We start from the raw sequence: 22,007 nt of genomic DNA, 5'->3' as shown, positions 1-22,007 counted from the left end.
AAAAGTGTTATTAAAGGATTAATGGCGCTGATCACTATCTCTCAACATACTCAGAAGTTGGACAGCGAGTGGAACCCACAGTTTAATTTGTGTATTTCTTTTTTCCTCGATGTTGATAACAGTGACTCAGTCTGCTGTCCGGAGGCTGCTCAGTCTCCTGTGGCACAGCGGAGGAACCAAACCCAACGAGCTCCTTGGCAGAGGAGTGTGTAAATGTTGTGTCTTAAAGGGACGGGGGGGAAGTTGAAAGTGGTAAATGTTATTTTTCTTTCTCTGCTGGATTTTCCTTAAGTGGCAGCAAGGCACCTCCGCAATCATTAAACAAACATCTTGTAATGGTTTGAGTTGGGGTGAGCCCCCCCCCCCCCCCCCCCCCCCCCCCAGCCTTCACACTTCTGAAACGCTCGGCTCCAGAGTTGGCAGGTTTTGACAGAAGCTGCTGAGCGCATTTCTTTCAATTACCTTTAGTGTGAGGCTTGTAACGTGATTAATGAGCCCTGCACTTTACTGCCCTCAGCCCTGAGGTCAGTGGACTGCTTCACCACACACACACACGCACGCACGCACGCACGCACACACACACACACACGCACACACACACAGACACGCAGTAACTGGCAAAGAACAACCCTCCACAGTGGCTGTGGTCCCGTGTGTCAGCAGGACGTCTGTGTGTGACGAGTCGGAGGCGGCAGGTTGAGCAGAGTTGACGCGGCCTCGGGGGGGACGGGAGGACTGGGTCGTCTTTGAACTCCTGAGTGTGTCTGGGGGAACTGTTTGTTTGGCTCTCCGCCTCCGGCACTCGGCGCTGTTTGGGGCTCACGGGACCACGATTGCCGTGAGATGACCGCTGTGTCAGTAGTTGGGTGGAAAAGATGGTGGCGTTGTTTCTGTCTGCCGGGCCTGTCTGTCCGCGGCGCGGCGCGCCCACGTGTGTGTCCTCCCTCTGTTTGTGTTGCACAACCGATTCACACGCAGTTTCTTTCCGGGGGATTTGTTGAGCTCGTGGGACTTTTTAGTCGGCGTTCTGCATATTATTACAGTCTAAGGATTTTGTTTGTCTATACATATGACACATTTAAATACCTGTTCAAGGCGGCTGGGCGTCCAGCAGTGTGTGAGGACCAGAGCAAACAGGGACATGGTAGAGATCCTGGGGATTGAGCAGGAACAAGTTCATCACCAGGCGGATCTGACAATGTGTTTATCAATAATGCATTACAGGTAGCTGGGTGTCTGCCGCTCTGTCTATATGTACATGTCATTATAGATGTATGTCTGCGGTGTCGCCCAAAGTCCTGCTGCCAAAGCTCATACTGTATATATACAAACAGCCCGAGTTTGTTCAGCTTGTCTGTCGTCTGGTCTGGACCGCAGCGGAGACTGTTTTAGTGTAAAGACAAAGCTTCCACTGGCTTTAGTGAATGCATTCATCTTTTTATTGGCTTTTTGTTTATTTTCAATAAACAGAGCAAACATTTACAAAAAAAAAACTCCCTCTTATCCCCAAGAACACATTACTCCCAAACTTAACACGTATAATATTGGATATGAATAAGTACAATATACTCTATAGACATAAACATAAACAACAATAAATGTATTCAAGTAGGTGGTAATCAATCCGGTCGTCATCATATATTCACAACCACGTTTCTCTTATTGTAAGACAAAGTACTAATAGTAATGCTGGTTGCACCAAACCATTGATCATAGGCATTTATATCTTCAAGTCACTCCCAACATTTAACATCCACATCTCGTAAAAAAAACATTCAATGAAACTCTAACTGCACAACATCTCCTTCATCCACTGGCAACTATGAGGTCTCTGGATATCCTTCCTTTTTTAAATCAATTAGCACAATTGAACATGTGACAGACATGAGTTAGTTTGTGTTTCTTAGCTCTGTGTTTCTTTTTTGCTATTTGTGTTATATACAGTATACCTGCAGTGCTAGAGAATTGTTCTGCTGGTATTCGGGTGACTTCCATGGTCATTTGTTTTCCCGCAGGTCTGTGCTGGAGCCCCTTGCCCAGTGGGACAGTCCCATGCAGGTGAAACTGTCCTGCTGGAAACCGGGCCTGAACTCTCTGCTGGTGGAGCTGCTGCCCTGGGCGCTGCTGGCCAACCACTCCCAATGGGACCTCTGGCTTTTTGAGGGGGAGACCATTGTACTCCAGATACCAGCCGGCAAAGTCATCGTACCGCCCAACTTCAAGGTACAGTACGATACCATCTACCGTACATGCATCCTGCAAGTGACGCAGCCACTGAGGCCTTGCAGATGCACAGAAGACATTATACAGCACAGGTTGAGTCGTGCTCCTCAGGATACGTGAGCTTAACTTCATATGTAAAAGGTTTATACAGTTTCACTGATTTCATACATTTCATTTTTCCAATTTTTCCAATCTGGACAATATTTTAACAGTACAACTAGAAAACATTAACACGCTGTTCACTGTCCAGTTCTTAGTTGCTTCATGATCTACAGATATCTTCATATTACAGTTTGCACTAAAGATATGTCTTATTTTTAGACTTGAGACATGGAAGTATTTCTTTTCAGCCCCCTCAGTTGGAAACCAGCTCTTTTTCATTTCAAACGTGACTAATCCAAAACAAAACCTGGGATCATTCACCAGAGCTGCATTACAACAATATTCCCTGCCTAAGTATTTATCTGCAGCCAAGTCACCATATACTGTAGGCATTTCTTTGCGCTGGTTTCTGAGATCAGAGGAAGAGGTCTGCAGATGGTTTTCCCTCTGTGGAACACAACACAGACACACACACACACACACACACAGATTTCTCCACCACTAACCCAGGGCCAAGCGGAAAGGCAACATATCAAAGAACAAGTGCAGATGCGGGTCGGCACAAAGAAACAAAATGAAAAGTGGTAAATGTGTAATAGGCTGTGAAATAGAAATAAATAAAGCATTGTTTCCATAGCATCCCTGCTATTAATCATTGAACAACAAGTGGAGAGGGGGCTCTGAAGTCTCTGCTGCGACTCTCATGAGCTCATGATGCTGAAGCAGATGTCACTCAAGCATCCGTGACATAGCCGAGAGAGACAGATTCGATTTGATGTACTCTCCAGTTGCCAGGACTGTTGAAAAGCTACGCAGGGAACATGGACACTGTCAGGGAATCTGGGCTGAGTCGTTGGTAATGAAGCCACAGCTGACCCTAGCATTTGACTGATTCCAAAATGCAATCAAATACAGTCAGTTTTAATACTGAAATGTGTCTGACGTGACTGACAGTGGTTTGACCTCCGTTTCCTTTCTCCCTTTTCTCGATTTCCAATTGAACCCCCCCCCCCCCTCTCTCCATTCGCCCTTGTAACCCACAACGCAGGAAGCCTTCCAGATCGGTATCTACTGGGCCCACACCAACACGGTCCACAAGTCCACCGCACTGAAACTGGTCCATGACCTGACTTCTCCTCGGTGGAAGGAGGGCTCCGGCTCAGAGGTGGTGACGCTGGACGAGGAGGGGAACGTGGAGGCAGACATCACCCTGGGAGCCTTGCCTGGAAGACAGAAGGTGAGGGAGGCAACGGGCGACAGTTTCGAGCCCATGCAAACGTGCCGTCACCGCAGAAAAGTTTACTGAATTATCTAGGTCAGGACTCCTCGGGTTTTTAGTGGGTTGTAATATTCCAGAATGCATTTTTACATGTTCTGGTGATGAATCACATTCAGCTGTTTTTCTACCACAATCCAGCTGTAATAAAAAAAAAGAACAGTTTACTAGTCTAAACACATTCTAATACCAAAACACAGATGAATGTTATAGTACAATGTGATATAAACTTTTGAGTAGATTTTGAACAGATAGCAAATGATTGATGTTTTTTTTTTTCTTGAAACAGTTTTGGATTCATCTTTTCCTTTCTTTTTTTTCACTGCATCAACTTTATTAGCTCTTCGTCTCACCACATTGGACAATCATATCCAGATCCCCTCCAGTAAATGTGAATCTTTTAATTTCATCATTTTATGGCCGACAACTTAACGACTATTGTTTCCCCCCGTAGCTGTGTCAGTTCTGTGTGTCGTCTGTGGTGAGACACGGCATCCAGATCCTACAGATAGAGGACAGGACCATCCTCGTCAACAACACTCCGTACACGATACAGTGCAGACCCCTGCTGACCGACCACGCGCTGGGAGCCGGCGACCAGGTGATGAACACACACTGTCAACCTGCCATACGCCAATTTTTCTGTACTTGCTAAAGATGAAAATAAATAGTCAGGTAGGCTAGTCAGGTTGACATTCGGCATGTTTTGCAGGAACATATGATGCAAGGTTTTAAGGCACAACAAGGAGAATATTTCATAAATCACAACATCTGCCCAGTTTCTAAGTCCCACCAGCTTAACTAATTTTGCTCCAGCTCTCTAAAACAATACGAAATAAAGCACATCCTGTTCCCAAAGCTTCTGTGCGTGCGGCAGTGTTGGGTGAAGCTGTGTTATTCCCTGCGCACATTGCTGCTCACACACATCCAGCCCACCAGGCCGTCTTCCATCAGATCCTCTCCCCTTTCAACGTTCTCACAATGCGGCGATGGCACTTCACAGGGACATTAGACAAACACCCGGAATTGAATGCAGGTTTCCCCCCGTCTCACTTTCATCTGCTGCTCGTCCCCGAAGAGAGCAACAATGCAGTGATGTCATCTAACGAGCCTTCAGATCCCCTTAGAGAAGGATGGCAGGGCTCGCCAGTCGCCACTAATTGACTGAAAAACTTGGGGAAAAAGTGGAATAGCGGACGCTGGGCTTAACAATAACACGGACCACAAACAAGGCTAGGAATGTCTTTTTAGTCGGGCTATTCATCATGCTTAGTGCCTAATCCCCATAGTCCTCGACGTCTCACTGCACACTGGCTGCTAACCCGGCACAGCAGGGCTTCTCTGCTACCAATTTAGCGCGAAGCTCAGTGGGAGAAAGGGGAGAGCACAATAACAATGTGCTTTCACCACGTATCTTTAGTCGTAATCACGAGCGTCCTCTGTCTTTCTTTTTATTCTTTGCCTCCGTGTCCCATTCCAATACCCTCTTCCAAGTTGTGTCCACCCTCCCATTTATTCTCATTTGATTTCCCTCACCTCTGTTTCGTGTATGTATATTAAATGACATCCTCTCCCCAGGCTTGTGAGATACCAGAGACGGCCACGTTCAGTCTGGCTCCCTCTGAGCAGTCGTCCCCGGCCAAGCCCAGCTCCGTGCCATGCTGGGACCTCCTCCAAACCAGTGTCCAGGGAAAGGTGGAGCACCCGCTGCCACTCAGATACATGCTCTTCAGCGCCTTTCCCAGGCCCGATGCCGGAGGTGGCTCCGCGGCCTGGAGCCTCCCCGCGCCCGTTCGTCCAGACTTCCCCAGGCAGAGTTTGTCGGTTCCCGGGGAACCGAACGCTGGGCTCGGCCCGAGCAGCAGGTGGGTGAAGCGGAGCGTTTGCGGCCTGTTGGCTGTGACAGTTCATTTAGAGCAGGGTTTTGAACCCCGGCTGGCACGACACATCGAGCAGGGAGGCACTGTGGCTGGTCACAGCTTGTTGAACACTGGAGATGGAGAAACACCCTCAACATTTCCACTGTCAGTCTCTCAGCCGGTCTTGTGCAACTGATGCTGCTCAGTGTGTTCCATGTGTTTCTCCCTTCTCACTTTCTCTTACTCGTTTGGTCACCTATGGTAGTATGTTTTCAATAACCAGAAACATCAAATAGGCCAACGAGCATATTATTTCTCTTCACAGTTACACATCACTGGTGTCAGTCATTGTGCGAGTGTGTAATGTTGTGTCACTGCCTGACTTCAGTTATGACTCTGCCGTTGGATGCACCTCAGATATTTGCAGATTTACCTACTGTCGTGTTTGTGATGTGTTTTCCGTCCGATCTGTGTCTGGTTAGAAAGGGGTTGTAATACGAGCTACCTGTGGAAAATTCATTTAGGTTTTTATTTGTGTTCCACAGAGCCGTCGTGCTGACGTATCAGGAGCACCTGGGGGTGACATACATCATCCTGAACGAGGACCCCTGTCCCCGCATGCTGATCGACAACAAGTGTCCCGTCCCGCTGCTGTTGAAGGAAACTGTCAAAGGTAGGAAGAGCGAGGTCTTGACAAGGGGCGGACACTTCTCTCATCAGGTCTTCCAAGTCCCTTCCCCCTGAAACACAACTTTTTCACTTACCACTTTCTGTTTTCCTGTCCGTCGCAGAAACTCCAAGGGCCGAGGTGTACTGCCGTCCGCTGCCTGCCAATCGTTCTCTGCACCACGAGTTCTACCACCACTTCTCCAGTTTCCCAGAGTGCAGGCAGAAAGACACGCTGCCCACGCTGCAGCTGAGAACCACATCAGGCCACAGCACCACCGACTGGACCGACCCCATAGATATCAACTGCCTCGGCACTCAGGTACAACAAGCGTGCACACGCATGAACAGTTTCATTACAAATCCTGTCCTTTCACAAATCTCTGTAGCCAAAGAAGACTGAAGCCGATTCATCTGGCAACTTGTTGTTGACAGACTCAGTTCTGTTGTGTACTGTCGGGAGGATGAGGTGCGATGGTGTATGAGCAAAATATTTGATTATTAGACATAATTATAGTGAATAAGTACATGAATGTGACACTTACATCTGCACTTGTCAACAAACAGCTTTACCTAGTGAGTGAGTGAGTGAGTGAGTGAGTGAGTGAGTGAGTGAGTGAGTGAGTGAGTGAGTGAGTGAGTGAGTGAGTGAGTGAGTGAGTGAGTGAGTGAGTGAGTGAGTGAGTGAGTGAGTGAGTGAGTGAGTGAGTGAGTGAGTGAGTGTGTGTGTGTGTGTGTGTGTGTGTGTTTAGTATTGTTGCTCTGGTCAGTGCAGTGTGGGGTTAGGAGAGATGTGAGGAGCAGTGTGTCTAATGTTTGGTGTTGTGTCTAGCCGGCTGTAGGCCGATGGGGTTGAGGTTGAGGCTGCGTATCTCTGGTTACTGCGAGGTCTGAGTCTGACCCCTGTGGTCGGGGTGAGAGGTGAAAGGTTCCGCTTGTTATGGCTGCTCGGCAAAGTGTTCAGCAGAGATCTGTTTCCTTTCGTAACATGAGGGGCTGATCACTCCGGGCCCGGAGCGGTGGAGGTTAAAGTCTGACACATGTATACTCTGAAACACACGAAGAACAATGTAAGGAGCGCTGAGCTGAGCTGAGCTATGAGTCTGTGAATGGATTCAGTTACCTCTTCAGAGAGGGTTTAAGGTGAAATGTGTGTTACTCCATCTCACCACAGACTGTGTCGTTGTGCAGGTGGTGTTCCTGCCGGGCTTCGGGTGTCTCTACGTGGACGTGGTGCATGAGAAAGGAACCCTGGTTCTGTCTCTGGCACCAGAGGGCAGTGTGGACGCTGTGATCAACCACAGCAGGTATGTGTGTTCTTATGTGTTTATGCTCCCCACATATTTTGATCCATAATAAATCATCTGTGCTTGTTGTTCTTCATAATCTCAGGATATCTGCTGGTTATGCCTTTTACTGTCTTCACTGCAATTTTGATTTATAATTCTTGTTAACAGTTCACTTATGACAAGAAATAATCATCTTTTTCACCACAGGAGGGCACTAAACCCCTCTCACAGTCTGTTGTCCTGAGTGACATTAGTTATTAAGTGGAGTAGATCATGGTTTTTAGGCACTGCAGCCTCAGAAAACACATGGAAATACAAAATACACAAGCAAACTAAGAAATTACTTCACCAAATTTGTGTGTGCAGCGTTTATAGAGATGGGTGATAACACAAAAGCAAATATACAAAAACAGTGCAAATACAGAGACACGTCCAAATCCTGAAAACAGTAGATGGTCTGGAATATAATTATAAACATTTTTTTTTTTTTTTTATTAAATAAAAGATGCACTTTTACCTCTCTTAATATTACCATCTACAAATATTCTATTTTGTCTATAGTTTTTGCTTTTAGACAGCAAACAGGACAAGTAAGTTATGACAGACTTACCTATTTCTAAGCTTGTTTTAGAGTTGTTGTTTTTTTATTCATTCCACTATATTATATTATACATTTCACATCAATAATATGCCGTGTGTTTTGTTTTCAGGTCGACAAAGCTGTCCTTCAGAGTCCTCCTGAGTGAGACGAGTGTGTCGCTGAGTGATGACATCACTAGTCCCTCCGGTTCTGTGGAGCTTCTGAGACTCACGTTGACCAAGCTGCTCCTCAGTCTGGCTCCGGCACCCAGCTCTCTTCCCCTGGAGCCGCCGGTCGACCCCGGCGTGGACATGGCGCCTATCTCGGCTCTGATGCCCGACGGCTCTCTGATCGAGGTCTGCTGCTCCAGTCTGCAAGTGGACAACCAGCTGTACAACCGCGCCAGTTTCCACTTCCCCGTGCTGCTGTGCCAGGACCAGAGGGGGGGGGCTGACCCCGGGGGTCCGTGGAGCAGCGATGACAACCCCGCGGACTCCCCCGAAGCCCTGGAGGAGTTCAAGCGCTCTTGTTTCCTTCGGCTCAGGATGATGCTGGCTGGGGACAGATGCACCTTGGAGGAGGTTTGGATCCATTCCTCTGCGTTTCTCATTTGCATTTCCTCCCGTCACAGGAGACTCTGCTGCAGTCGCGTTGATAGCCTGGACATTAGAATGATTAGGACATTTTCACATCTACAACTCCAGCAGTCACAAGGCATGCCCTCAAGAAATCATTCTGACCACCAGCGCCACATTGCAACCATCCTACGAGTCACTTAGCAACGTTCAGTTTTACATATCAGGCTTAACACAGTGCAACAGTTTAGCTGAAAAGTGTTGAGCAACTGCACTTGAAAGAAATTCAATGCATTTCCTCCCACAAATCGGCAGTTCTCATCACAGCCATATTCCACACTCTCCGTAGGTCACCTTCCAGCTCCAGCCTGCCAGAGTCTACCTGGAAGACACCTTCGTTTACTACATCAAGACCCTGTTCTACACCTACATCCCCGACAGAGCTATAGCCTCATCTGTAGCAGCGAGCCAGAGGAGACGAGAGCCGGGATCAGCGCCCGTCCTCCCTGAACAGGTGCACTTCACTTTAATGAAGCTGAATATTTAAATATTAGAATATATCTTTATTTAGTCACTGCATTGTCATTATATTATTAGCACAGTGGGGTTTTCAGCCTCATGTTATGATGAAATAACACGGGGGACAGATTGTGGACTGACATTGTGATATGAATGTGGTCCAGGTGCTTCAGTCGATGCAGGCGTTGGTCCGCCCCGTGCGGCTGCAGAGGTTGACCATCCAGCCGGTCAACCTGCTGGTCAGCATCCACGCCTCCCTGAAGCTGTACATCGCCTCGGACCACACTCCTCTGTCCTTCTCGCTGTTCGAGATGGGGCCGCTCTGCACCACGGCCCGCCAGCTGGTCCACGTCCTCGCCATGCACTACGCTGCCGGCGCCCTCTTCAGAGCTGGTAGGTCATCGACGGAGGGAGAATATACTCTGGATAGTTTACAAATGGGACGTACTCGTTATTTACAGAGGAATAACGGGAGTTGTGCTGAAGTGAGAACTTCCCTAATTTATTCTCGCCATGTCCAGAGTTGAAGCTTTTGAAACGATCGCTCCCATGAGGGGGGGCCTCCTGTTGCTCTGAGGCAGAAAGTGCAGTAAAACTTATCAAGTGCCAGAACAACCCCCCCCCCAAAAAAACAAAAAAAACCTGAATGACTTGAAGCCGCCAAAAGAAGATTTAGATTCTCTTTATTGTCATAACTTACTGTTTGACTCGTGCTTCACACTCTTGATCCGTGAGCGGCCACCAGGTCTGAACCGGACTGATCGGGCCCGGTACAGGCACCGTGCCGCTCCCCTGCGTCGTCCTCCTGTCTTCGTCCAAGTCTCCACACATGGTCTGATTTAACTCAGACGTTCCCACATCAGAAATCACCGTTCTGGCCCCCGGACGCTTCCTTCCCCGCTGTCTCTCGTTAGGGCCCTCGTTTCTGCTGGTATTTCATCACATCACCTTTACCGCGTTCTCCTCTTCCTGAGTCACAACGGAGAGAGAGAGGCGGACCTGGAAGCATTGCATTCTGGGACTGATTAGCTTTAGGATGAACGGCACTGCGATCACACGTACACCCACAGGCGTAAATCCACAGTCGGCACATGCAAAGACTTATGGACATGTCGCTATTAAAAGGCATACGCTCCAGTGTATGCCTGTCTGTGTGTGTGTGTGTGTGTGTGTGTGTGTTTAAAAGCATGACTCAGCCCAGTAAACATCGGCTCCTCTCAGGACTTCATGCCGAACCCAAAACCACAACTGGGAGACCATGTAAAGCGGGAATGACCGCTCGGTCCCGCTGGAGTTGGTTACCTACCATTAGAGACCCGTCACTCACGGGCAAATTGACAGCGAATAAGAATAGAGCGTTGGAAGAATGGCCATTTGATTTTTTTTTTTGTGATGCAATTGTCAGCGCATAAATATCAATGAGCCTTGCCATCTGAAGCCGACTACGGGTGGATGAGAGAGGTGAGATTGTAGGAGGCTGTAAATCTCGCTGTGACACGTGTGTGTGTGTGTGTGTGTGTGTGTGTGTGTCTGTACATGTGTCTGCGAATGGTGTTCTTAAGAAAAGAATTCTCCTTGAATAAACACAGTGTGAAACATCATAGCGTCAAACATTTGGTACGTTATTCTGTAAGTTGTTATGATTGGGAGAGCCTCCGCTCGAAGCTGTTCTTGGCGCATCGAAGATAATGAAAGTGCGTTTTTTGCTCAGGGGGCTTGTATGTTCAATGTTCCTCCGAAGACTAAGTGTTCCAGATGGATTTCCCTTTTTATTCCTGTTTAAAGCAAAGCTCATTTCACGAGTGTAAAAAATGACTGTGGCATTATATATTTATGATGTGTACGTTATGTTTTACACGGCCACCTCGGACCACAAAACAGTTATAGCTGATCTATTTTAAATGTTTTGACTTCAGTCCAACTTTTTCCTGCTGAAGCTAAACTGAGAGAGAAAAGTTTCTCCAGAACGAAAAGAGAAAGAAGCTACTGCTGGATGAAATGTTAATGGAGATACAATACGTTCCGGAAGAGTTTATGAATTCCTTGTTCTCAGAACAAGCTTGATCAGCATTAAGAGTTAAAGAAATATATTCTGACACTACTGATGCATGAATATTAAGCAAAGCTCCCAGCGTTAGACTGACCACAGACTGTCAGTGCTAACAGTTTTAACATCCTGTGTGTGTCGTCCCTCTGTCCCAGGTTGGGTGGTGGGGTCTCTGGAGATCCTCGGCAGTCCTGCCAGCCTGGTGCGGAGCATCGGCAACGGAGTGTCCGACTTCTTCCGCCTGCCATACGAGGGTCTGACCCGGGGGCCCGGAGCCTTCGTCAGCGGGGTGTCCAGAGGGACCACCTCCTTCGTCAAACACATCTCAAAAGGTAAACGGCAAACGTTCATGATCTTTGTTGTGTTTATTTATTGCAGGTAAATATCCGGCTCACATTTCTGGTTTGTACTATTCATTTGGGTTCTTTTTTTAAAAGGTTTTCATGCTCTGATGCTCAGAAAATGTATCAGTTTCCTCATAGTGTCCTGAATTGAATTTGAACACGGCACCTGTGTGTCCAGGTACGCTGACGTCCATCACTAACTTGGCAACGAGTCTGGCCAGGAACATGGACCGGCTGTCTCTGGATGAGGAGCACTACACCCGGCAGGAGGAGTGGAGGCGACAGCTGCCAGAGAACCTCGGGGAAGGACTGAGGCAGGGGCTGTCACGCCTCGGCATCAGCCTGCTAGGTACGTGCAGGTGGACTCACACACACACATACACACACACACACACACACAAAGAATTTGAATTGTCCCAAATAAGTGGTTTGATGAGAAATGCCCCAAATGACACAAAAATACAATTTTGTTCTGTCAAACAATGTAGTTACCCATATTTTTGGGAAAACACGAAGGGGTGTGATCACGTTACAAGTAATAAATGAATCCCGAGAATTACTCGTGTTCTGCCCACACGCACATTTCACCTGCGATCCAAAGACACACACTCAGAAAAGGCACACAGGCGATTATTACAGAGAGCTTTTGAGACGGAGCAGTGGAGGCGGCACAGCGGCGACTCAATAAACACCCGGAGGGCCGTGAAACTCCAGTCCAGTCCGGGCATATTGTCATTGAAACCAAACAGCTGCTCCGATCTCCGGGTTGCAGTGGATTACAGTTTCTGAGATGCACAATAAATCACAACATCTGTGTCGCACAGAACGTGAATGGTCAGAGGTTTTCTGGAGGGCAAAAGCACATCTGAATTCCTACGGACTGGTATTAATTCCACTGAATTAAAAGCCACCTAACCCTAAACCTACCTTTCCTCCCTTATTGTCCGCAAAGCATGTCGCCATTTTAAGCCTTTAATTTTGCTACTTATGGAACAAAGCACATCAGAAGAACAAGGGACCGAGACTTTTTCTCCCCCGTGTGTTGCAGGAGCGATCGCGGGCATCGTGGACCAGCCCATGCAGAACTTCCAACGCAACTGGGACATGCAGAGCTCGGCCGGCAGCAAGGCCAAGGGGGTCATCTCTGGAGTGGGGAAAGGCATTGTGGGTGTTTTCACCAAGCCCATCGGCGGAGCGGCTGAACTGGTGTCCCAGACTGGATACGGTGAGTCGTTGAACACAGTCATCGGGTTGTTTCTTAGAGCTGCTGTACAAGCTGTGCTGCTCATAGGACCATTGTCCACTGGCAGGGAGCTCCATCATTCTGTGGGGACATATCAAGTACTGAATACTGAATGCACATTATGTATAAGTCATAGTCTTAATAACCATATACATGAATTAGAGTGAGTGTCAGGGAAATCAGATGGATGGACGATGTCGGCCCTCTCTCCTCTCGGACACAGGCAGGAGACACATGTTTATTAGGACCAGTCTTTATGTAGTGTTGGACCAAGGAGAGAACTGCTGAACACGCACGCACACACACACACACACACACACGCCTAATCATACATGCTCAAACTTGTGCACATATGTGCAGTTAAGGCTGGCTGTTTTATTGGGGGCAGCAGACAGGGGGTAGGGGGTGAGAAGTGGATCAGAGGGTGGTGTGTGTGTGTGTGTGTGTGTGTGTGTGTGTGTGTGTGTGTGTGTGTGTGTGTGTGTGTGTGTGTGTGTGTGTGTGTGTGTGTGTGTGTGTGTGTGTGTGTGTGTGTGTGTGTGTGTGTGTGTGTGTGTGTGTGTGTGTGTGTGTGTGTGTGTGTGTGTGTGTGTGTGTCGGTGCTAACAGGTCTTTGCTACAGCACATAAACCAGCAACGAGGTGAGCAGCTCCCTATAAGAGCAGTGGCCCCCACGAGGACCCGGCTCTGATCTACCTGATCCTCTGAGCTCACACACACACACACACACACGTCAGTCTGCCAGTAATGTAGTGTATTGATTTGTGATGTAATTCTGTCACACTCCATCCTCCATTATGAAACACATGGGTATATTATCTACACACACACGCACACTCGGAGCTGAGCAGTGTTGCAGAGAGAGTCTCACTGCGCTGACATCATTGTTGGGTCTCTCCGTGGTCTTTACGGCTGTTTTAACTACTCGATGACTTCACTGGCTCGATGCTTCTGCTGCTCTGCCGACAGCTAAAGTGAGATGAAGGGAAACTGACCACACACACACACACACGGGGGTTATGAACTCACTCTGACATGTACATAGAATCATCCTAATCATGTTTCTTTTTTCTAATGTTCTCCATCACATGTCTAATTGATCATCTCGCTGTGTAAAATTGTAAGGACACATATTGTGCTCATATTCAGGTTCATACTTTTAATGTGTCACCACTTGAAAAGGTTCAGATGCTCTAATGTTCAGAAAAGGCCTCGGTGTTCTCGTACTGTCCATTCATGTCTAAAACGCCTGGATTTCTTTTAGCCCCAGTCTGCTCTGATTGGCCAGATGGCCCAGGCTGTCCAACTGTGACATCACAGTGGGAGAGAGATCTGAACCAGTCGTTCAGAACTTTGGAGGGTTCGGTCAGCCTCACAAAAAAGCGACAGGATGGTGTTTTTACAGTTACACATTCATGTGCATGATTTTTGCATAATACGTCACATTTACGTCAGAATGTCATGAGTCTGTCTTGTCGATTGGACGTAAAGTCATGGACATGATCCACATCAGAATGTAAAACGCCCCCGGCCGGTGACACACACTGACCCTGTCCGTCATGTCCCTGACAGGGATCCTTCACGGAGCCGGACTGTGGCAGCTTCCTAAACAACTGTACCTGCCCGTCGAGGAGATGTCGGCTCAGGCACCGAACAGTCACCTCAAATACGTCTGGTAGGACCCCGGAGCCGCTCACTGCTTCTTCACTCGTGTCAGGCTCCTCTTCAGAAAAATGCAGCATGTGTTTTTGCCTTTTGCTTTTGTTGGACACTTTCCAGAATCGGCTGTTCCACCTCTCATCATTTCTTTTCTTTCTTTCTCTTTTTTTTGCCGTCTTGTTTAAAATAACCTTGGAGAGTTTATTACCCACTTTCCCTTAAAAAAAAGAAGAAGAAAAAAAGCCTGGAAAGATGTTTGACCTTGATCCCACACATGGTAGCCAGCCTGCCCTTCCTTGTTCTCATCAAGCCATGTTAAAAGGTTTTTATAAGCGCTCCGCTGAAGCCGCCAGCGAAAAAACTGTTCTTGTTATTTAACAATGATTGTATCCAGAGACGTGTCCCTGTGCCGTCGGCCGCAGGAGAAACACCTTTTCTCTGTGTGTCGTCATGGTTCGGGAGAGACTCCGGTTCGTGAAGGTCACGTGTTTGCCAAGCTGAAGGTTAAGTTTGGGTTTGTGTGCGGAGTAAACCACCTCCAGAAGGCTTCAGAGATTTCCAGTATCCTGTCAGAGTGAGACACTTCATGAGGCCGGTGTGTCCAGAAGCTTTTCAGTACCTATAGAAAAATGCATTTATGGCATAAACGGTGTAATGATTTTTCTGCCTTTAGGTCTCCATGGATATCAAACATTTGCCTCTAGTAGCAGTTCAATGCTGTCCGTCAAGTTTTAAATACAATACTTCTTCAGGACATTCCAGTGCAGTAGTCATTACCTGTGGGGATTAACAGATGATGATAGAAAGATGATGGGAAGATACAGAAGATACAAAAATACATGAATGCTGCCCTGGGGTTTCAATTCATGCTGCAGTGCAGTCAAACCGGTTTCCATCAGGCGTTTCCTACAGTGAAGCATTTGATTGAAATGTGATGTAAAGAGAATTTATCCGAATCGTGTCATAACTTGTCCGTAATGTACGTCGCTCACCGCTCGGCGTCCTCCTCTCCGACCACAGGAAGATGCTCCAGTCCCTGGGGCGGCCGGAGCTCCACATGGCCCTGGAGGTGACCATCGTGAGCGGCTCGGGTCAGGAGCACGCCGGCTGCCTGCTGCTCACCTCCGAGGTGCTGTTCGTGGTCAGTCTCAGCGAGGACACGCAGCAGCAGGCGTTCCCCATCACGGAGGTAACTGACAGGAGTCCGCACGCCACGGGTCTCCTGACCAGACTGAAACGCATTGAACGCGTCTTTAGCAGTGTTGAATCTCCGTGTCCTCCTGCAGGTGGAGTGTCAGCAGGAGCCGGGACAGGAAGCGGAGCTCACCCTCACCTTACAGCAGCAGAGAGTCGCCAGTGACACAGACGTGAGACTCACAATGTTGATCAAAGAGCTTATTGATACACGGCATCTACGGTACAGGCTGATCGTAGAATATTATGTGCCAAGATTTTTTAAAATACATTTTGAGTTACAAATTATGCTTTTGATTTAAATTTAAATAATAATTCAAATTTAATCTTTAATCTCTTTTATTTTCTTGATTCTCTGTTTGCGATACAAATTACTAAAGACAACAGGACCAATATGTTCCGTTTAGAGACATGTACATGTTACATGACGTCATTGTGTATTAAAGTTGCCTGGTTGAAGGTTAAATCGCTGTCCTTGATGGCACATGATTGGACGCCACCTGCAGCAGAATTTAACCGCCTGTCCGTCTGTCCTCGCCTGTCCTCCCTCAGGGGGACGGTGTTCGCGAGCGTCTGTCGGAGCAGCAGTACCAGCGGCTGGTGGATTACGTGACGAGAGCCTCCCAGTTTCTCTCCCCCTCCGCCGCGTCTCTCCAGCTGCAGCCGCCGGTGACGCTCGCCGAGCCCCCGCCCTCCGTCGCCAAGTCCTACCGCTACCTGGTGGATCCCGCCTTCGCCAAGGTGTTCGTCAGTAAGTTCAATGCGGTGAAGAACAAAGCTCTGCGCATCGGATTCCACTAACACACGGTGGGCACACAAGATCTTTGATCCAACTAATATGAAGCCTTATGAAAATGTTTGGATATGCAGAAAAGATAAATATACGTTTATGCCAAACAATACCTGTTGAGGTAAAAAAATAACTTTTTGTATTTAACTTCATGTCCAATCTTTATAAATTGCCTTTGAAAGTTATATATTTATACAACAAACGTCACAATGCCACAGAAAGAATCTGAGGGGTTTAGAATCTGTTTTAATCATAGAGACATAAGTTAAGATTCATTCCTTCACGCCAGGAATTTTTTATTAACTGAACTTTAAAACAAATAAGAATCGTGTCAAATTAAAACAAGACTCCAGTCCGTCAGTGTGGAACCTCTTCAGTGTCGCAGATCCATTTTCATTTCTGCCAAAACTATCTGCAACGTTTCACTCGGCAGAAGAAGCTCTTGGTGTTTACGTCCTCATAAGTGCAATATTATATACATGTTGATGACGCTAAAGAAAAACTAGCTGCCAACCAAAATGTTTTTTTTATAAATGATGTAACATTCTTGTTTGACTAAAATATAGTTTTCTTTGTAACCTTACACTGATGCCAACATGTTATCGATGCACTACTGAGTTCTATGTAAATTAACTCTATTGCCTTCAATATCAGTGTATATATATATATATATATATATAAATGGATTATTAATATAGAAAATGTTTTAATAAAAAATGTAAAATTAAAATAGTGCTGATTGTGATTGTGTCAGAAAAAGAACCCTAAACACTAAATACACTCTTTACCTACGTTTTCCGTCCAGACGTCGTGTTAGTTTTCACACACGAGCAGTGAAACAGAAGTTTGTTAAACTTTTGAAACGATTCTTACATCATGTGTGAACCCGACTTGGTCCCTGGTATCAGCAGCAGATCGGGTCTCCCTCTCCGTGCTCCGATCAGAGTCCGTTGGGTGTCGCAGCCTCTCACCTGCCGAGGACACGACGCGAGCGACGCATTGTCTTTGGAGGCAGAATGTCGCGTTGCGTCGTCACCGTTGGTTATATCTGCTATAACACAGTTTACTGTCTGATCTGGAGGAGCGGTGGGACGGCCCGTGGCTGCGAAGACTGTCCCCGGACTTGAAGCAGCAAGAGGACGATTCTGGAGAGAGAGACACAATCAATGAGTCCCCGAAGAGAATTACGAATAGTTATTTATGCATTCGAGTTCAGTTTAGTTCATTAAGATCCCCATTAGCTTCTCTCTGTCTTAAACAGTAGATCCTCTTCCTGGGGTCATAAGAATATTAAATAAGATGGATTACATACATCCGTAACCTTCATACTCACAGTACATTTAACGTACGGCAAAAACATAAGCTTACAAACAGAACGTTCATACTCAACACACACAAACAGTTGGTCAACGCGATCGTTTGTCTTCTCAACCGCCAAGAAGAGAAGGTCACAAAGAGAATGGACAGAAGCTCAGAGAGATCATTCGAATGAATTGTAATCTCTAGCATTCTCCACGATTTAAATTCTTATGAAAACATATTTTATCACTTTGAGAAATCAAAAAAAACCTCGGTAACGAGTTCCACGTCATATTGATCTTGTCGGCACCACGATGTCCATCTGTGTTTCCATTTCTCCCCGGTACCTTCCCATTAAAACACAATTTGCACTACGCTTCATTTCCAGTCGCCCTCATCCGTACTGGACTGGAACGTCCTGCGTTAGCACCGCGCCTCATTTAACATCCTCACAGTGAGGACCCGTCGACTCACAGGACGTTGGCTCCTGATGGACGGGGCTCGAGTGGATGCTTTGGCCCGAGGTCGGCGTAATGAGACGGGGAGGGGGTCCGACCGACACCGCTTCGACTGTCGAGTAACATCAGAGCCTCGGAGATCGAGCTCCACTTTGTGTCATTTCAGTGTTATGGATTCTCTAATTCACTCTGACTACTTGTTCTCACCGTAGCAGAGAAAGAGAGAGTTTCACTGAGCCCTGGGAAAAGAAGAGGTGTGTGTGTGTGTGTGTGTGTGTGTGTGTGTGTGTGTGTGTGTGTGTGTGTGTGTGTGTGTGTGTGTGTGTGTGTGTGTGTGTGTGTGTGTGTGTGTGTGTGTGTGTGTGTGTGTGTGTGTGTGTGTGTGTGTGTGTACCTGAGGCCGTGGTGATGGAATGCTCCAGCTGAAGACTCTTCCTCAGCAGCACCTCCTCTCTCTTCAGAGCTGTCATGTACTTGGAGTACGACCACGACAGCTGAGGGGAAAACGTCCAGAAATCCAGTCAAATCTCACGTGATTCAACAAAAAGAAAAGACTTTTAATTCGAGGATTGTGTTTCTCTTTTGCCGATCGAGGCCTCGTTTAGGCTTCATCCTGTAATTGGGTTCATCTTCATCTCTGCGTGTTTTCATTATCTCGTGATATTAATCGAATGAAGTCGACTCTATGTTCACAATGTTTCCCAGTCAGGAACATCAGATCGCTCCTTACCGGCTGCGAGGGATTCCTCCACTCCCCGCTTCCACTTCTTCGCTCTCGTTCCTCGTCGTCGTTCGTGCCGCTGTCCGTCTCCTCTTCTTCTCTTGATCCGTATTCTTCGGTCCCCCACTCTTCCTGCACCGACAGAGTTCAGGTTGAGTCGACTTTGTTCCTACCGCAGATGTTTGAATGTCGCGAGTGAAACCACCTTGTCCTCCTCACCTGGACTCTCCTTTCGTCCTCCTCTTCCTCCTGCCGCCTGCGTCTCCGCACTCTGGCCCTGTGTTTGACCCGTTTCTCCTGCAGCAGAGGAAGGAGCTGCTCCTCCTGCACGCTGCCGCTCAGCTCTTGAAATTCGGCCCAAAACTTGAACAGTTCCCCGAACACGGACATCTGCAAAGAGCAGGAGAAAAGAAAAGCCTCGCGTGAAGGGACACTTACAGGAAGACGTCCAACACACACACGTGCACACGTGCACACGTGCACACGTGCACACACACACACACACACACACACACACACACACACACACACACACACACACACACACACACACACACACACACACACACACACACACACACACACACACACACACACACACACACACACACACACACACACACACCTGTGCTTCTCTGAAAATGTAGGGGCCGAGCTCGTGGCGCTCCTCCAGGATGCGCCGGGCCTGTTCAGGGGGGACGTCTATCTGCAGGGTGGGCGGCATGGACGAGTTGATGAAGCAGTCGATGATGGTGCTGATCTTCTGCTGGATCGTGGCCTCATCGCTGTGCGAGTGGCACAGGTCCTTCGCACAGGAGGAGAGGAGGCGTGAGGAACGGACAAGGTGGAACTGTTCCCCAATACGATTAATAAAGAAGAGCAATTTTTAATGTTGAATTTTGAGCAATGCAGGGAGAGACGAGGGGTTGTTTGTTTCACCTTATACTTCTGGACCTCCAGCCAGAAGAGCAAGTCCTTCTCCAGTAAGTCTCCCCTCGGGGAGACAAAGTGCTGGAATTGCATACAAGTGACTGGGTTGAGTAAGATCTGTCGAAACAGGAGAATCTCTTTGGACGAACTCATCCACAAGTGGTCGGCCTGCAGGGGAACAGACAGTGTGAGCTGCCGGCTAAATTCCATCAAGAAGAAATAATAGAATTATAACAAGAAAGAAAAACATTCTAAATAGAGGAGGAGGAGATTCCAGTAGAGATGATCCACAGTCTTAGCTCACAGGAAACTGAGGTAATGAAACCCCTTCATTCAGAAAACCTGCCCTTTGCCAACGATGAGATAATGAAGCCAAGGATGAGAGGCACAATCATCTTGTGAAAACTCCTTCCTGTAATCATCCTGCTTCAAATATGTGAAACGCTCATGTTTTATGTCCGAGTTCTGCCGCGGAGCAGAGAGCAGAGAGGAGAGAGGAGAGGAGGGATGAGAGAGGAGAGAGGAGATGAGGAGAGAAGAGGGAGGAGGGAGGAGAGGGGAGAGAGGAGGGAGGAGAGAAGAGGGAGGAGGGAGGAGAGAGGAGGGAGGAGAGAGGAGATGAGGAGAGAAGAGGGAGGAGAGGGGAGAGAGGAGATGAGGAGGGAGGAGAGGGGAGAGAGGAGGGAGGAGAGAAGAGGGAGGAGGGAGGAGAGGGGAGAGAGGAGGGATGAGATGAGGAGAGAAGAGGGAGGAGGGAGGAGAGGGGAGAGAGGAGGGAGGAGAGAAGAGGGAGGAGGGAGGAGAGAGGAGGGAGGAGAGAGGAGATGAGGAGAGAAGAGGGAGGAGGGAGGAGAGGGGAGAGAGGAGGGAGGAGAGAAGAGGGAGGAGGGAGGAGAGAGGAGGGAGGAGAGAGGAGATGAGGAGAGAAGAGGGAGGAGAGGGGAGAGAGGAGATGAGGAGGGAGGAGAGGGGAGAGAGGAGGGAGGAGAGAAGAGGGAGGAGGGAGGAGAGGGGAGAGAGGAGGGATGAGATGAGGAGAGAAGAGGGAGGAGAGGAGAGAGAGGAGGGATGAGATGAGGAGAGAAGAGGGAGGAGAGGGGAGAGAGGAGGGATGAGAGAGGAGAGAGGAGATGAGGAGAGAAGAGGGAGGAGAGGGGAGAGAGGAGGGATGAGATGAGGAGAGAAGAGGGAGGAGAGGGGAGAGAGGAGGGATGAGAGGAGAGAGGAGATGAGGAGAGAAGAGGGAGGAGAGGGGAGAGAGGAGGGATGAGATGAGGAGAGAAGAGGGAGGAGAGGGGAGAGAGGAGATGAGGAGGGAGGAGAGAGGAGAGAGGAGATGAGGAGAGAAGAGGGAGGAGAGGGGAGAGAGGAGGGATGAGAGAGGAGAGAGGAGATGAGGAGAGAAGAGGGAGGAGGGAGGAGAGGGGAGGAGATGAGGGAGGAGATGAGGATAGAAGAGGGAGGAGAGGGGAGAGAGGAGGGATGAGAGAGGAGAGAGGAGATGAGGAGAGAAGAGGGAGGAGAGAGGAGGGATGAGAGAGGAGAGAGGAGATGAGGAGAGAAGAGGGAGGAGGGAGGAGAGGGGAGAGAGGAGGGATGAGATGAGGAGAGAAGAGGGAGGAGAGGGGAGAGAGGAGGGATGAGATGAGGAGAGAAGAGGGAGGAGAGAGGAGGAGATGAGGGAGGAGATGAGGATAGAGGAGGGAGGAGAGGAGGGATGAGATGAGGAGAGAGGAGAGAGGAGGAGATGAGGGAGGAGATGAGGATAGAGGAGGGAGGAGAGGAGGGATGAGATGAGGAGAGAGGAGGGAGGAGAGAGGAGAGGGCAGAGAGGAGAGAGGAGGGAGGAGAGGAGGGATGAGATGAGGAGAGAGGAGATGAGGAGAGAGGAGATGAGGAGAGAGGAGGAGAGGAGGGAGGAGATGAGGGAGGAGATGAGGATAGAGGAGGGAGGAGAGAGGAGAGGAGGGATGAGATGAGGAGAGAGGAGGGAGGAGAGAGGAGAGAGGAGGGAGGAGAGAGGAGAGGAGGGATGAGATGAGGAGAGAGGAGATGAGGAGAGAGGAGAGAGGAGAGGAGGGATGAGAGGAGGAGAGGAGGGAGGAGATGAGGGAGGAGATGAGGATAGAGGAGGGAGGAGAGAGGAGCGGTGTGGAACACACTCCGACAGGCTGTTAGAGGACGGTTAGTAACGCTGATGCTTTAATCTTATTTATCCTGGATCCAATTTGGG

General features: G+C 48.3%; 2 protein-coding genes across 15 annotated transcripts in view; one reads left to right on the top strand and one right to left on the bottom strand.

Moving 5' to 3' along the window:
* The window catches only part of LOC118301643 (vacuolar protein sorting-associated protein 13B-like), a 299,542-nt gene extending 282,662 nt beyond the window's left edge, over positions 1-16,880 (top strand). For all 8 annotated transcript variants that reach the window (XM_035627305.2, XM_047331582.1, XM_035627293.2 and 5 more), the window contains 17 exons: positions 2,016-2,223; positions 3,374-3,562; positions 4,056-4,202; positions 5,180-5,466; positions 6,006-6,133; positions 6,252-6,448; positions 7,318-7,433; positions 8,126-8,576; positions 8,920-9,084; positions 9,254-9,482; positions 11,292-11,468; positions 11,659-11,829; positions 12,529-12,705; positions 14,296-14,398; positions 15,403-15,571; positions 15,669-15,749; positions 16,129-16,880. In XM_035627305.2, the coding sequence (XP_035483198.2) occupies positions 2,016-2,223; positions 3,374-3,562; positions 4,056-4,202; positions 5,180-5,466; positions 6,006-6,133; positions 6,252-6,448; positions 7,318-7,433; positions 8,126-8,576; positions 8,920-9,084; positions 9,254-9,482; positions 11,292-11,468; positions 11,659-11,829; positions 12,529-12,705; positions 14,296-14,398; positions 15,403-15,571; positions 15,669-15,749; positions 16,129-16,377 (3,244 nt within the window). In that variant the 3' untranslated portion in view covers positions 16,378-16,880. The remainder of the gene's footprint in view (positions 1-2,015; positions 2,224-3,373; positions 3,563-4,055; positions 4,203-5,179; positions 5,467-6,005; positions 6,134-6,251; positions 6,449-7,317; positions 7,434-8,125; positions 8,577-8,919; positions 9,085-9,253; positions 9,483-11,291; positions 11,469-11,658; positions 11,830-12,528; positions 12,706-14,295; positions 14,399-15,402; positions 15,572-15,668; positions 15,750-16,128) is intronic.
* LOC118301753 (regulator of G-protein signaling 22) overlaps positions 15,561-22,007 on the bottom strand; it is a 17,256-nt gene continuing 10,809 nt past the window's right edge. For 3 of the 7 annotated variants that reach the window (XM_047331602.1, XM_047331594.1, XM_035627315.2), the window contains exons 19-24: positions 19,784-19,942; positions 19,470-19,694; positions 19,064-19,234; positions 18,854-18,976; positions 18,518-18,617; positions 16,632-17,511 (exon numbers count right to left, since the gene is read on the bottom strand). In XM_047331602.1, coding sequence (XP_047187558.1) covers positions 17,399-17,511; positions 18,518-18,617; positions 18,854-18,976; positions 19,064-19,234; positions 19,470-19,694; positions 19,784-19,942 — 891 coding nt within the window. In that variant the 3' untranslated portion in view covers positions 16,632-17,398. Of the gene's footprint in view, positions 15,716-16,631; positions 17,512-18,517; positions 18,618-18,853; positions 18,977-19,063; positions 19,235-19,469; positions 19,695-19,783; positions 19,943-22,007 lie in introns of those variants that run through there. The other 4 variants (XR_007030587.1, XM_047331595.1, XM_047331601.1 and 1 more) reach the window with 4 other exon arrangements.

The sequence above is a fragment of the Scophthalmus maximus genome, chromosome 1 (genome assembly GCF_022379125.1).
Source record: "Scophthalmus maximus strain ysfricsl-2021 chromosome 1, ASM2237912v1, whole genome shotgun sequence".
Lineage (NCBI taxonomy): Eukaryota > Metazoa > Chordata > Actinopteri > Pleuronectiformes > Scophthalmidae > Scophthalmus > Scophthalmus maximus.
This window is presented reverse-complemented; position numbering and strand designations above follow the sequence as displayed.